This window comes from Poecilia formosa, unplaced genomic scaffold, assembly GCF_000485575.1.
Source record: "Poecilia formosa unplaced genomic scaffold, Poecilia_formosa-5.1.2 Scaffold435, whole genome shotgun sequence".
Lineage (NCBI taxonomy): Eukaryota > Metazoa > Chordata > Actinopteri > Cyprinodontiformes > Poeciliidae > Poecilia > Poecilia formosa.
In genome coordinates this window covers 351,498-367,307 of record NW_006800374.1, presented here as the reverse complement: position 1 = coordinate 367,307, position 15,810 = coordinate 351,498, and the positions used below count along the sequence as shown (strand labels likewise).

Sequence of the window (15,810 nt, the reverse complement as noted above, 5' to 3'; positions counted from 1 at the left end):
TCCATCCATCCATCCATCCATCCATCCATCCATCCATCCATACATCCATCCATTTATCCATCCATCCATCCATCCATACATCCATCCATCGAACATCCATCATCCATCCATCATCCATCCATACATCCATCCATACATCCATCCATCGAACATCCATCCATCCATCCATCATCCATCCATACATCCATCCATCCATCCATCCATCGAACATCCATCCATCCATCCATCATCCATCCATACATCCATCATCCATCCATCCATCCATCCATCCATCCATCCATACATCCATACATCCATCCATATATCCATCATACATCCATACATCCATCCATCCATACATCCATACATCCATCCATCCATATATCCATCATACATCCATACATCCATCCATCCATCCATCCATACATCCATCATCCATCCATACATCCATCCATCCATATATCCATCATCCATCCATACATCCATCCATCCATCCATCCATCGAACATCCATCCATACATCCATCCATCATCCATCCATACATCCATCCATCCATCGAACATCCATCCATCCATCCATACATCCATCCATACATCCATCCATCCATATATCCATCATCCATCCATCCATCCATCCATCCATCCTTACATCCATCCATCCATCCTTACATCCATCCATCCATCCATCCATCCATCCATCCATCCATCCATCCATCCATTCATCCATCAAACATCCATCCATCGAACATCCATCCATCCATTCATCCATCGAACATCCATTCATCCATCCATCCATTCATCCATCCATTCATCCATCCATACATACATCCATCCATACATCCATCGAACATCCATCCATACATCCATCCATCCATCCATACATTCATCCATCCATCCATCCATACATCCATCGAACATCCATCCATACATACATACATTCATCCATCCATCCATACATACATTCATCCATCTATACATCCATCCATCCATACATACATACATCCATCCTCTAACTGTGTTTTTGTTTCGTTCATCAGTTCATTCATTGTTGTTTTTTTAATCTTTTTGATGTCCTCAGAAATCTGGAAATTTAAATCTAGTAAAAATCTTTATTTCTGAAACGTTTACATTGCTGTAGTCTGACGTTAATGTCTCCATCTTTAGAGATGTTTGCTCATTCTGGACCCTTTGTGTTCCAGAACCACCGCCGACGTACGAGGAAAGCTGCAGCAGTGTGGACTCTAGTTTTAACAGCGGACAGTAGAAGAAGAAGAAGCGGACGGTGAAGTGTCATGGCCGCCGCCTGACTGCTTTCCCCGCCATCTGAACAGAAACTCGCTGGAGGGCGCGTCCGCCCTGCAGACGGTCCATTTGGGCTGAAAAGGGATCGTTTCTTATTTCTCTAAGAGTCTTGGTTTCCGCCTCGTCTCCCAGCTGGTAACATCAGACCCAACAGGTGAACTTTGTGCCTAAAAAGTATTTTCAGATAAATATTTAGGATTTTCTGTGACGGGACCTGTTTTATTCTGGGAGGAGAGTGAAATCTGTTTTTTATTTCTGCAAGTTGCATCTGTGATGCCTTTAGTGTAACTGTAGCACCCGGCTGCTTCCGGACCTTTCCGTCTGGCCCTTTTCTGCTGTTGTAACAAATCTGAGCGGCTGGTTGAACATCAGGGTCGTGTGTTCGGCCCCCAGATGTTTTGCTCATCATCAAACCAGCAGCATCGGCGGTGTGTTTGTGATGTGCCAGTTCCTCTGCTGCATCTGTCTGACCATGATGCAGAAACCTCAGAACCCAACAGAAACCCTTTCTGAAGGATGTTTTAGTGATTTTATTTTAAAAGAGACTCAAGTTGTTTTGTTTTTATGTTTCCAAGCTGTCAGAATTTCTTGTCATTTTTTAGGTCTGGATAAGTTTTTCTGACTTTGTGAATGTTTTCCTTTGGTATTTGGCTGCTTTTTCTAACTATTTCTGCCGTCTCGCTCAGCATATCACGAGACGGTTGCTTAAAGAAAACGCCTGATTGATTGATTGATCCGAATCAATCGGCTTAGCAAATATTCTACTGGAAAAGTTTACAAAGTGCTCTGTGTAACGGAAAAACAATCAATAGAGCGATTGATCGAGACAAATTAGAGAGAAAACAGGTTGGCTTGGTTTAACTGTTTTTGTTGTCTTTTGCTCCATGCTGCCATCTTGTTTTGGTTTTATTTTTTATTCAAAAGGAAAAAAATATCAATATTGCCAGAAAAAAGTCTTATGAGAGTTGAGTCATAATATTATGAGAATAAATAATACAATAAAAAGTTGCAATATGAAAAAACTCAATGTTATGAGACAAAGTTGTAATATAAAAGACTAAAAAAGTCTTAATAATAAATAAAAAATTCTAAAATGAACATAAACTCATGTTACAAGAAAATGTCTTAATATTAGTAGAATGAAGTAGTAATTTTATGATGGCAGATTAAATATCTAATATTAAGATGTTGGATATCCTGTGAAGTTAAACTGGTTTTACAAATTGGACATATTTTATCCTATAAAACATCAGCATCAAATTATTACCAGAATCAAAACTTTGAAACGACACAAACTAGACAATCTGTTTCTTCTTTAAAAAATAAAAAACTACTTTTTTAATTTTATGACTTTCTTCTGGTAAAATTGTGTCTTTGCTAATATTCTGTCTTTATTCTCATAGTTAAAATAAAAATCTTAGTCCAGCTTTAAAACTCCATTTTAATCTGTAATAATTTAGGTTGAAAATCTCACTGCGCCCCCCGGTGGTCGGTTCTGGTACAGGCTTCACCTCAACTCGCCGTTTAAATCTGGAGTTTTAAGTTTCCGAGTCTGAGGATCTTTTCTGTTGCCTTAACGCTCATGTAGTCTGTAGACGGCAATGTAAATGTGCACAAAGCAGCACTTTCTGAAACTTTGAGTGTGTGTGTGTGTGTGTGTGTTCGTGTGTCTGTGAGAGAGAGAGAGAGAGATGGGTTTGGATCTAAGATATAAAAACTAGATGCCACACTGATTTTTTTAACTTAATTTTTGTGTTAAGCAGTTTTTCCCTCATCACCTGATTTTGTAAATCTTTTTTGTCATCATTTACTGTCTTTGTTTTTCTTTTGCACATTAAAAATATTTTATCTGGTGTGACTCAGAGGAGGGAAAAGGAAGTGAACTGATTGTTTATTTGTGAGTTTTAGAGAAAATCTCTTTATTTATGTTGACTGTTGATTTTTTCTACCACTTTGCTGTAAATCTGGGTTCCTTCACACTCCTGAAACTTTATGGAAAACTAAAAACAAATTAGCTCTAAAGTAAATTAAGTTTGGATTTCCATAATATTTGCAGTATTCTGTTCTTAAACTAGCATATTTTCAGACCTGAAACTGAAAGAACCTGATCATGTTGAGGTGAACTTTCTTAAATTTCCAAGTTTATTATCTCGTTTTTTTGACTGAAGGGTAAAAATAGAGCGACAATAGTTTATCTTTGTCAAAAAGGCAAAAATAAACATTCATGATTAATGTTTTCAGCTTCAACTAGCAGCTTTTTTATTTGCATTATCCTGTTTATTCAAGAATTAGAGCTGAAATATCTAAAGATCTTATGATTTTTTTTTTTTAAATTCAACAAAAAATTCAAGATTTTATTTGGAGATAGTGTAATAAAATCGTTGCCTCATAAAAAAATACATAATGACTGAATCAAACTGTTATCGCTTTAAAACAAGCTTGATATCTAATTATTTCAAGATAACTAAGTTGGAAATTAGCATATTGCTAAATTTAGTGTATTTTATTTAATTAACTAGTTCAGTATTGCAACAAAAATGGGTTTAAGTTTCCGTATCTTAAGATGAAACCTGAGGTTTTTTTCAGTAAAGTGAAATGCAAATAAAGGAGCTGGACATATTATCTTAAGATAATGAGATATTGAACCAGTATGTTCAACAAAGAACTCATATTTTAATATAATGACCTCATCAAATTGTCGTAATGTCGCATCTTAAAAATAACAGCTCGATAAAAACGAGAGTACTCTCAGGATTTTCTCTAAATAAAGAAACAGTTATAATAAATTAGATTGGTGTCCTTGAATCTAGAAATAATAAAACAAACCTTTTATTTATCTTCATATCTCATTATCTCAATATAATAAGACATAAGAAATAAGATTTCCCAGTTTTGGAGTTTTTATTGCTTTAGAAACTGATCTGAATCACTAAAGTCACAGAAAACATCCACACTTTAAGCATTTAAAAGCATTGAAAATGTGAAGCAACCATGTTGAAAATGTTTGTCTTTTCTCTAAATGTGAGAATCTAAAGCACAACTACTGTCCTGATTTATTTTGAGTTTTCTCACGTTTTAAAGCAATCAACGTCAGATGAAATCAGCGGGTTTAGATCTGTCGTAATGTAATTATGTTAAAGACTCTGTGATAATGTGACTGCATGCCTTAAACGTCTGGGTTTCACTCAACATGAGCCGGTTCTGGTTGTTTTCTAACAGAGAAATCTCTGCTGGATGCCCTCTATGTAGCTCATAAAGCAACGAGACACTGGACCTTTTATCTGTTTTCATTCTGATTTTAGAAAACATGTGACATCTCTTATTTCTGCTGCCTTTCAGACCTGCTTCTGTTTATTTCAACAAAAGGTACTATAGCTTTATGAAAACCTGCTGTTTATGCTTTTTGTTTTTTTCCTTTTACGCGTAAACGAGTGGCGTCTAGTTTTGTATTTTTCTACTTGTAAATTGTTTACAGGTGCAGTTTGAATATACTGAGAAAAGCACCTTGACCAGTTCATGTAACGTTTCCAGTGCAGAATCAGGGTTGTACTGTACAATATAATAATAAAAATCACATGACGTGTTTTTGTAGTTTAAACAGTCAGCTTTGTGTTGAAAAGTATTTCTTCCTTTACAATTTTTTACTTTTTTTTTGTACTTAAAATGTTAATATTATTCAGTATTTCTCTTTTTATTAGTTATTTAGACAAGAGACTTTAATAGGTCGTTAGGATTAGCAAAATTATGTTTATTTTCTATTGCCGGGATATTGAGATGTTTTTTATACGTACATGTACATAAAGCAAACAAAAAATTGTACATTTTTAATACAAATGTGTTAGATATCCATAAGTTTGCAAGACAAAAATAATAGTTATAGTTTTATCATAATTAAAATTAAATTAAAGGTGATTTGGTGTTCTAAGACGTGGATTTTAACAGTGTTATTTTGATTTACATATTGTTCTGTTTTTATTTTAGTGATAGCCCCGCCAAACACTAATGTAAAAACATGTCAAGAAATTATGTAACAAAATTTGTTAATTTTAGTGTTTCTTTTAATCGGGATACCAAATTTTTAGCCGTTGTAGGAAAATCTGCCACTCACAACATGGCGGACGCGCTGACGCATCATTTTTATGGGGGTCATTTTTTTCCCGCCGCTCTCACCACTTTCTACCAGTTGACCGCGAGAGAGTTCAGTTGATCAGCTGTTAACTCGCCGAAGCTATTCGGCTTCGGTCGGTCATTTCCGTAAACATTATGGCGTCGCAAGCAAAAAACGGTTTAAATTAACGCCTGCGCTAGCTTCGAGAGCTAACGCTAATAAGCTGCGTTATTTAGCGATTAAAACAGAACCCGAGCTCGTCTTTTGAGCCGTTTTTAATCCTGAACCGATGGGAACATTTATTTTAATCGTTGGAATTCAATGGCTGTAAAAGACTCCATTACCCGTGAGCCTCTGGAGGTTATTTATGTCACGGGTTTAACCTCCCCTCACTGTGCCGCTGTGATTCTGTTCATTAGAGAAGTGCTGACTGTTGCTGGGCTACTTTCAGCTGGTGGCCCGTTCCTGTCGGTGCTCGGAGTTACAGCTAAAGTTCTGATGGGACCCGAACTTAACACCAGCTGAAACCGGTCTGTTAGCTTCACCGTCAATATGCAGGTAGGTTTTCTGTTTGGAGTTAAAACAAAGCCAACATAACAGGAAGTTATGTTGCTTTCTAGGTTATGCTCCATTATACGTTTATTAGTGTGTAAAATCCTTTCTAGCGTTTTAACTACTGAAGGTAGTTTAAATTTAGCAAACATTCACTGTTTTAAACTGGAAGTAAAACAAGGATCATAAAACATCTTATCAACTGTCCTATTTAGACTGACATATTTAGATACATAATAAGCCTCATATTTTCATTAATTTCAGTCCAATTCTGCAGGTTTGGAGACTATTGCACAAATGTTCGATAGTTTGTTGAAACATTTTTCCTACAAAAACTTAGAAACTGTGGAATTTGATGTTGACTAGGAATATATTTACATTTACAAACTTGTCCCTTTAATCGAATATCTAAGTTACCAAAAGGGGAAAAAGTAAAATTTTACATTGATTTATATTGAAATTACACACTTTATCATTGATTTACATTGATTAATCTGTAGCTTTTTATTTGGACTTTGGCTGATTTATTTGTGTGTTGTTTTTTTTTTATTTTGAATCCTTGCTTTTTTTTGAAATAGTATTTTTTATTAAGAAGATATTTACCCAATGAACTATAATCTGAAAACGTAGTGCGTTTAAAAGTGAAAGGAATGTGGATAAGAGGACAAAAGCTGCTACTGTTAGCTCAGTTCTAGCTAATGCTAAAATCCAGTTTTCTGTCAAACTGTTTTGCATTTCAAAAAATAGTTTTCATTTAAGAAATTGGAAGAAAACTTGTCTTTCATCCCAGCTGCAGATATTTAAGTTACAATCTTCTGAAAATGATTGAAAACAAGATTAAGAATGAGTGGAAAAAGCTGCCAAAGTCTAGAGAATGATTAATGAAATATAACAAACTTTAACCATTTAGCCGTTTGTCAAACATTATGAATCATGGCATCTAAATATTAATTAGAAAGAAAATGGATTGGGAACAGAAATGAATAATGTTTTTCTCCTCTGTGTTAAAATATTTAAAAGAAAATTATACATTTGCAATAAAAATGTGTTTTTTATTGACTTGTATCCAAATTATATTGATCTTTAACTGGATTTTTCTTTTCTTTTTTGAATTAATTAGTTTTTTGTTTTTGGTTGATAAAAAACCTTCACAGATGTTTGAACTCTTAAAAATGTTGTAAAAAGCCATTTCAGTGCATTGAGGCGTCTGAAATGACAGCTGCAATCTGAACCTGTGGTGCTTTAACTGCATCTATTGGTTTTTTATATTAACAGAATAAGGTTTTAGAAGTCAAAATCTGTATTTACCGTAGAATAATCCTGTCCAGATGTGAAAAGTGTAAGATTTTGAAAGGAGGCCGTTAGATTTGCTTCACAAACCTGCAGATTAAAGCTTCAGGTGACTCAACGCGAGTTCATGTGAGTTCATGTGAGTTTATGTGCCTCAACCTGTTTGACTCATCAACAGGTTGGAGTTAAGTGGTTTAATAAACACATGGAAGGCATTTCTCTGGAAATGATCGAGTATCTGAGGGAAACCGAGTGGAAAAGCAACAAAACTCCAAAGAGAAACGATGACGGATCGTCAGAAAACCTGGAAAACTGTGACTTTAAAATCGTTTGAAATGCAAAACCAAAACAGTCACTTCTAAAATGTGCTTCGTTGTGCAAAACATTACATATTAGGCTTTCAGATTATCAGGTTGACTTCATGTCTGCGCTTCAGCTTTCTTTGTTCACCTGGAGAAATGGAAAATCCAGGTTTTCTCAATCATCTTTCTGGATAATCTCCTGATTATCAGCCTGCCAGTCGACTCATGTTTGTTTGTCTTGACTCGTAATCTGATGAAACACGTCTGCTGCGTTCCCAGAAACGCTTCTTTATTAGTAATATGAAGAGTTTATTAGCTTGATGTATTTATTCAGATGTTTTGAACGTTTAGTAGACATTAGATCATAGAGGAAGCTAAAATGAATTGGAATGCAGTTCTTCCTCTTTTTATATAACTGGTCATTGAAAGTCACGTATCTCATCATTATGAGTGTAGATGAAACCAGAAGTTTACATACACCAAATAAAAAGACGCATTTTATTTCTCACTTGGTCTGGATTAAACCAGACCAAACTTTTCTTGTTTTATTCCATTTGCTCAAAGACACAATAATGAGAGAAAGAATCTGCCCCAGATGATTAAAGTCTTCAAAGCCAGAAGTGTGATGTCATGGGTACGGAAACTTCTGATTGGTTAATCGACACGTTTGAGTTAATTGGAGTCACAACTGTGGATGGATTTTAAGGCCACACCTGGTGGACTCTGCTTTCTGGATCGACACGATGGGAAAGTCAAAGTAAATCAGAAAAGATATCAGGAAGTGAATCACGGAGCAACACCAGGGCGGTTCTTCCTGGGGGACAGAAGACGCCGCCGCGTTCAGCAGTAAAGCGCCTTGGAGTCGCGGTAAAGCGCTGGAATTGTAGTAAAACTTTGGAGTTGCAGTAAAGCGCTGGAATTGTAGTAAAACTTTGGGGTTGCTGTAAAGTGCCTTAGAGTCGCTGTAAAGCGACATGCCGTTGCAGGATCTGGCCCTGTAAGTACTGGGAGTTCAGAGGTTGTCGTCGGGCTGTGAGTGCAGCTGCTCAGAGATCTTCACACCCGGACTGATGACGGACGGGAGACGAGCCGAGCCGCTGACGGAACACAAAGAATGTCTCAGTCCGACATCCACAGCAGCTGGAGAGGACAAAGCGCCACTCTGACTGAAGAGACGGGGAGAGATCGGCCACAGCAGCAGGCTGCCAGTCACTTCACCATTTCAGGAGCTGCTGTTTGTGTTTGCGGAAACAGAAAAGAGAATCCCAGAACCGTCCCGTCTGTCTGGATCTCTCAGTCAAAATGAAAGTTGGAGTGAAGCGACCTCACCTGTTCTCAGCAGAGTCATGTCTGCAGGTGAAATCAAGTCACGCAGAGGCTGCAGCTCTGTTATTAAGAACTTATCTGGTAGCTTGAATATGAAGTAAATTAAGGTCTTATGCTTTTGACCAGAAAGCATAATAATAATAATAATAATAATAATATTTCAGGTAAACAACTGGTTTAAGCTTTTCTTTCTTTCCTTTTCCCTATCAGATGACCTTTGAGGCGTCGAGCAGCGTGACCCTGCTGTTCGACTTCTGGAACGTTCATGGCCCTGCAGGTGAGCAAGGCTCCTTCGTGTCTGGTGACCTTTGACCTGAGGTCAACCCGTCAGAACCAGAACGACTTGTTCAAATGTCACAGATCAGAACGCATGATAAAAGATCACAGAAACAAACTACCAAACTAAAAATGATCCCCAAACATCCAGACTGGTTCTGGATGTATTGTTGAAATGTTCTCTGAATTTAGTTTATTTAGATTTCCTTTAAGTCTAACTACTTGGGCCTCAAGTCGAATGCCAAAGAGAAAACTTAAATAAATACCGTTAATAAGCAATAAATACTCCAAATAAATAAACGTCCTCATGAAATAAAAACAAAACAATTATTTTAATTCAGAGTTAATTATTTATTTCATAATGTTATTTTGTAACACTTATTTTGGAGCGCTACGTTATGTATTTTAGGGATTTATTTCCTGTTTTAATTTCATGTTCTTGTATTCAAATGAGTGGGCGGGGCTTCATGTGTGAACGGGGCTTCCGGTGTGGGCGGGGCTTCTGGTGTGGGAGGAGTTTATTTTGTGGGCGGGGCTTCATCTGGTTGTGTGACAAAGATGTAACAGTTTATTTGATTCTATATTTGCTAGCAGAGTTTAGTAGTAAATACACAAATAAACTCGCACAATAACGGGAGATAATCAAATTTTAAGACTTTTGTTGAAAGTCTGAAATCCTTTTTAAGGTCAGTAAATTTAGAAAAATTAGAAACATTCAGAAAAAATCTGCCATGAAATTGGCATAGTCTCTCTTCTTTTTTTATATTTTAAGCTCCGCCCCACAAAGGATGCGCCCCCTCATTTGAATATGAGAACATAAAACAGTAAAAAAATAAATGTCCCCAAACAAAAGTGTAAAAAAACTATTATGAAATAAATGAATGAATAAATACAGCTGTTATTAATTTAATGAAAAGTATATATACAAACAGATCATAACATATTAAGATTAAAATCAACACATTCATCCCTTTAATCTAAATTATTCTGCTGAAACTGGTCTGTCAGTTTTTTCAGAAATCTTAATATTGATCTCATTTAGATGCCTTGTTATTTAACTCATAGGAAGGGATTTAAAAAGTTTATTTTTGTGTTTTCTTTGTTTAATCTGTAGAGGAGTTCCTGGTTTCGAAGCGTTTGTCTCGGTCACGTCTCTGCCTGTTCCAGTAACAAACTCCTCCCAGCCTGCAGGTTTCATAAACATGAGAAAGAACCAGATGCTGTTCTGCTCTGCAGACGCTCAGTTTAATGTTTAACAGCCAAGACGGTCAGAATAAAACTTTTAATAATGTTTAACAGGATTTGATTGGGGATGTTTTTTCTAAGTTTTGCATTGAACGCCTGTTGATTTTGTTGCTTTTGAATTGAGATAAAACATGATAAAATGTCTGGTTGCTGTCAGAATTATAATAGTTCTGAGGTTTTCATTATAGTTAAAATTTTTTTGTGACTTTGTGTTTTAATTAGTTTTTCAGAGCGTGTTTGCTAGTTTTATTAGTTAAATATAGTTTAGTTTTTTATGCTTAAAGTACCGTATAGTGATTGAAAGCTCAACAGAAGATAAAATATATAATCTTTTATTGTTGAACAACCAGCTGACTCTGCCGTATCCTGACTTTTGCGGTTTCCATTTTGTGGACTAGCTTAGCGTAGCGTAGCGGCCAGGAGGAATACGGAGCGCCGTAATTTCCCGACAACTGACATAAACTGCTTGTGTTTGGAAAAAAATCAATTTCACATCATTTAGAAAGCCTGATGGAATCATAAATATGAAAATTAAGGATATTATGTCTATAATTTTAGTTTGTTTTAGTTAGTTTTATAAGCGCACTATATAGTTCTGTTAACTGAAATCTACGTTCTCAGTTTTCGTCATGTAGTCGGCTTCAGCTGGCTGTGATGACCCTGGTAGCTGTTCTGTGAGTCGGTTGTCTGTTTTCCTCTCTGCCTGCAGGCATGGTGCTGTCGGTGTTCATCGTCCTGCTGCTGACCGTCGTCTTTGAAATCCTCAAAGTGTGGCGGGTTTGGCTGAGCAGCGGCTCCCGGCTGGCCCAGCCTCCGTCGGCGTACGCCGCCGCGCCGTCCGGCCGCACGGAGAGCAGCTCCGCGCTGAACGCCAGCCCCTCCGAGTCCTCGCTCACCCCCACAGAGACCCAGCCGCCCAGGAACAGGTGGGAACGAGTCTCTGTTAGTAGCAGTGAGGCGATTATGCATATTCACACCAAACATATCCAGGACAAACATACTTGTTGTTTATGTGGGGAACTAAGAGCAAAATGCAACGATCTGTTGTGCAATTTAAAAAAAAATGTATGGATCAAGATTGTGTGCACAAACAAGGAATTTGATACATCTTAAGGGAAATTAAAGGCTTTTTCAGCAAAGTTGTAACATTCGTTACATTTTCAGCTACGGTTCTCTTTCACATTGCTTTGTTAAATGAACCAAACTATTTGAAAAACCTGTTTCCCTCCTCGCCTGTGGGGGCGCTACACCAAGAATCACTGAAGGAAATCAAACAAAAACCTCTGAAGCCACTGAACTCCACTTCCTTCTTAACAAAATGTAAGCAAAAATGGGGTAGCATCAGATTTTAGCGTTTGTAGTGTTTTCTCTCGCCAACGCTAGTTGTGCTGTAGTCCACTTCCTGCTTTTGGTGTTCACATACACATTCGAACAGCACCAGAGTTCACTTCAACCAAACTGAGAGCTTTTTTTTTGTATTTATTTAACCACTTACACCTTTTTATATTAATATCAGAGATGCAACTAGAATGGAATTTATTTTTTAAATAAGAAAATAAACAGAAAATAAACATTTTATTTCCTAAAATGCAACAACCTTTTAGTGAATTAGAAGCAGGTGAAGCCACTTGAGGAATTTTGGGTTAAACATTTTTATCTTGAGTTCAAGATAAAAATTTGTAGGAGTGAAGCGATTACAGCGATTTTATATATATATATATATATGTGTGTGTGTGAGCTCTCTGTAATCGCACAACAATCTGTTGTGCAATTTTAAAATATATAGGCCTAATTATTCCTCTGAAAGTTATTTTACCATTACGTCCGTATATTCCAGTTTATGATTAATCGTTTTCCAAAATTAGTTGACAGTTACTTGAATAATCGCAGTTAATCTGATTAATCGTTTCAGCCCTAATTTAAACATTTCTTCTCAAATATCTGCACTCTTAGTAAAATAAAGAAGCCTTAAGCAACAATTTTGACTATTTTTATTAATTTCTCTTGACTGAAGGGAACCAAAAAGATGCGGTAGTGGAGGTTTTTGTGTATCGTTTCACCCCAACTTGGCAACATGATGAAATGAGTGTGTTGGTCTGCAGCTGGCTGCTGCACGTCATCCAGACGTGCCTCCACGTCCTGCAGGTGACGCTCGGCTACATGCTGATGCTCTGCGTCATGTCCTACAACGTCTGGATCTTCCTGGGCGTCGTCCTCGGCTCCGCCCTCGGCTATTACGTCGCCTTCCCTCTGCTGGGCCAGATGTCTCTGTACGGCCGGGTCCGGCACTGAACAGGCGAACGCGGCGATGAAAAGCCACTTTCTCTTGACTCCACTGCATCAGCGCAGAGAGCTGCCTCACAATGACTTGCAGAAACTCACTTGGACCTGGAAACCAGAACCGCAGGAGCTGACCAGGGAGTGTTTATCAGGCCAGAGTGGACGTGAGCACAAATAATGTGGTTTGTCTGGCTGCAGGGCTGATGGGTTGTTCTGTTAAAACATATCATGTCAGGAGGTGTGTGTGTGCGTGTGTGTGTGTGTGAATAAAAACAGCTTCTCCTCTCTGCCTCTCTGTTTTGGAAATAAAAGCTAATGTCTGCAATCCTTATAGTTGGTGCTGTTGTTGTCCAAACGTTTCGTCCTGAAGGCCAAAACTGGCAAATTTAAACAACATGCAGGCCACTTTTTCACTAAATTAAAAATGCAAACAGTAATCATGTTTTTGTTCTACCTGCTTAACAATAAACTAAATTTACATCCACAACACAAATGACCTTTGGGCTTTTGACTTATTAAAAGAAAAACAAACAATTTCCTATTTTTTGGGGTCATTGATTGTTTTCTATTCCATTAGCCAAATAGTTGCCATCCTTCACTGGTGACCAGGAGCCAAACAAAATCATTTCAAGGGTCACAAATGGCCCCCGGGCCACACTTTGGACACCCATGCACTATAGTAAAGCTTCAACACTTTGGTCAGAAATCTGCCTCTTCCAACAGATTGTTTACAAAGCAGATACTTTTTGTGTTTTTGGTTTTTGTGCGTGTTGCAGATTTTCAGTGAACTCAACTGAAGTGTCCTGCTAATTGAGGAAACATTTTTAGTCTGGAAACTCCTCTGATGAGTCACTTTGGCCATCAGCAGTCACATGCTCCATTTTGTTTTGTTTTTTTTGTCCGTCACAAACTGCTGTTGCCTTGAAGCCGTTTGTTTTTGCTTGAAATGAAAAACTTTTTATGACCCGTATCTTCAAAAGCTTGTGATCAGTGTTTGTGATTCTATATTTGTGGTTTTGTTTGAATCAAAAATAAAGATTAAAGCTACTGAATATTTTAATCTTTATTTGAAAATATAGACCTCCAACTCAGAAAAGTTGGGTGTTTTTGAGCATCTTTTGTTTGACAGTAATTTTAATTCCTTAGCCACATTTTGTCATTGAATGCATCATCGTGGCTGAATAATGTCCAAAGTCTATTTGATGCAAAAAGACACAGTTTGTCTTTTTCAGGGAGACATTTTCACAGAAATCTTCCTATAATGGAAAGTTGGCAAAAGACAGCTACAGCGAGCCCCGGCCTGTTCACAGCTCAGTATGTATGGAGTTTTTTGTGGAACAGATAATCTGCAGAAAACTTGACTCTGTCGTTTTTTTTTTTGTTTTTTTTTTGTAGATCATACTCGTACCTAAATGAATTAAAACAAAATGCACTTGTGGCCCCTAACCTGTGCAAATATCAGTTATCCACTGTATTTTGGAAAGAATGACTATTAGACTTCATAACACTAGATACTTTTGTTTCAGATTGTGATTTAAAGAGCTTTTTAAAATTTATTACAGAGCCCTCACTCTATTTTATTATTGATTTATCACTTGTTTTATTTACTATTGAACAAGTAAAATACATATAAATTATTGGGGTTTTTTTTGTTTTGCTTTTTTTTTCACAAAAAGCATGGCTTGCAAGTACACCAGACCACAGTAAAAGAAAAAAAAATTACGACAATAGTCAGCTTGTTCTTGTATTATCACATTATTCTTGTAAATTTCTTTTTTCTTAGTGTAGCCTTAATATTCTGTCCTATGCAAGCACTTCGAAGTCGCGCAAGAAAATTATTGGCTGATGGAGTCACGTGTATGGAGCAAAAACAGTCTCATAACTCACAAATACACAAACCAAGAACCACAAATGCACAGAACAAGATACACACTTGTATTTTGATGCAAACACAGATATTTCTTGAGTTACAATCTGCTTGTGGCCTGTGGGTTGTGCTGCATTTGCATGTGAATTTTGAGACTCCCTTGATGTTCACACACAAATGCACAGAACAAGATGCACAAAACCAAGGTCTCAAAATTCACACATAAATGCAGCACAACCGACAAGGCAAATCAAGAAATAATCGGGCTGCATCAGAAATACAAACGTGGATATTTTTCTGTGCATTTGTGAATTATGAGACTGTTTCAGCTCCATACACGTGACACGAGTCAAGGTTCAGCTCCATCAGCGCGAGCGCGTCTTTCGTCACGTAGCGTAGCCAACGGCTTCTTTGCTAGCTTAGTTTTCACCGACAAATGAAACGGGGAAAATGACGGATATTTTATCAGGATGGTTTCACCTAAAGGCGGAAACCGGACTCCCGAACCTCCAGTTGAATTTAAAATTTCTCCGGAGTCCTAAAAGTGGATCTTGGTGCTGCTTTTATAAAGCGGGAGTCTTTTTCGGCGTTGTTAGCCTCTGATTCAGCTAGCAAGACCCGCTCTGGAGACTGTAATATCGCGGCTCCTGCTTTATTGTTTTGTCCTGTTTGATGGCACTTTTTTGGGGAAGCGTTTTTACTTTAAAAGTCTAAAATATTTAACCCGTAAATGCCAAGACTTTTGTAATTATGGGATTATTGTGTGTGCCTTCTTCAACGATGTCTTGAACAAGATGGTTGCCTTGAGAAATTATGAATCTATTGTACACCGCATCAGCTGTCCATGCCGAGAGGTTTTCCCTGATTCTTCCCATCTTTAAAACCCTTTTTGATTCAACATTACTTGGAGCCATGGGAGTGTGAGATCTTTGTATCGGCGGATGTTGCAGAGATGGCTTCATCCACATGAGGACACAGGAAGCCGACAGTTGGAGGTAAGACAGCAGTGCTGGCTTGTTTTGTAATCTGTAAGGTTCTCGGTCTGTGTTTGTTTTATTCTCACTGTGATTTTAATAAAGATATTCTAGCTTGTTACTTAATGACTTCATTATGGAGTTAAAGAAACAAGAAAAAAAAGGAGTTGGACCCTCAACCCTAAACTGGACTGCTGACCGACTCGTTTCAGTTATATATAAATATTTACTTTGTACTGTTTGAAATGTTGCTGGATGATATTTTGGTTAATTAACATTTAAATGAGTTTTATAAATTGTTTTGAAGGAC

At 37.3% G+C, this 15,810-nt stretch overlaps 2 protein-coding genes and 1 long non-coding RNA gene across 5 annotated transcripts in view; all 3 read left to right on the top strand.

Moving 5' to 3' along the window:
* The window catches only part of arrdc1b (arrestin domain containing 1b), a 39,312-nt gene extending 25,601 nt beyond the window's left edge, over positions 1-13,711 (top strand). The window contains exons 8-9 of one of the 3 annotated variants that reach the window (XR_001659490.1): positions 1,178-2,938; positions 12,898-13,711. Coding sequence is in view for 1 of the 3 variants with exons in the window: in XM_007577264.2 (XP_007577326.1) it covers positions 1,178-1,242 (65 nt within the window). In the remaining 2 variants the exon portion in view is untranslated. Of the gene's footprint in view, positions 1-1,177; positions 3,599-12,897 lie in introns of those variants that run through there. The other 2 variants (XR_001659489.1, XM_007577264.2) reach the window with 2 other exon arrangements.
* slc31a2 (solute carrier family 31 member 2) lies at positions 5,519-13,711 on the top strand. The gene is made up of 4 exons (XM_007577263.2): positions 5,519-5,946; positions 9,069-9,135; positions 11,089-11,305; positions 12,482-13,711. Exons 1-4 carry the CDS (start codon positions 5,941-5,943, stop codon positions 12,669-12,671), a joined length of 480 nt encoding a protein of 159 aa, XP_007577325.1. The 5' UTR covers positions 5,519-5,940; the 3' UTR covers positions 12,672-13,711.
* A 661-nt stretch (positions 13,712-14,372) lies between these two features.
* The window catches only part of LOC103155546 (uncharacterized), a 28,368-nt gene continuing 26,930 nt past the window's right edge, over positions 14,373-15,810 (top strand). The window contains exon 1 of the long non-coding RNA XR_478052.2: positions 14,373-15,521. This is a non-coding gene — a long non-coding RNA (uncharacterized LOC103155546). The remainder of the gene's footprint in view (positions 15,522-15,810) is intronic.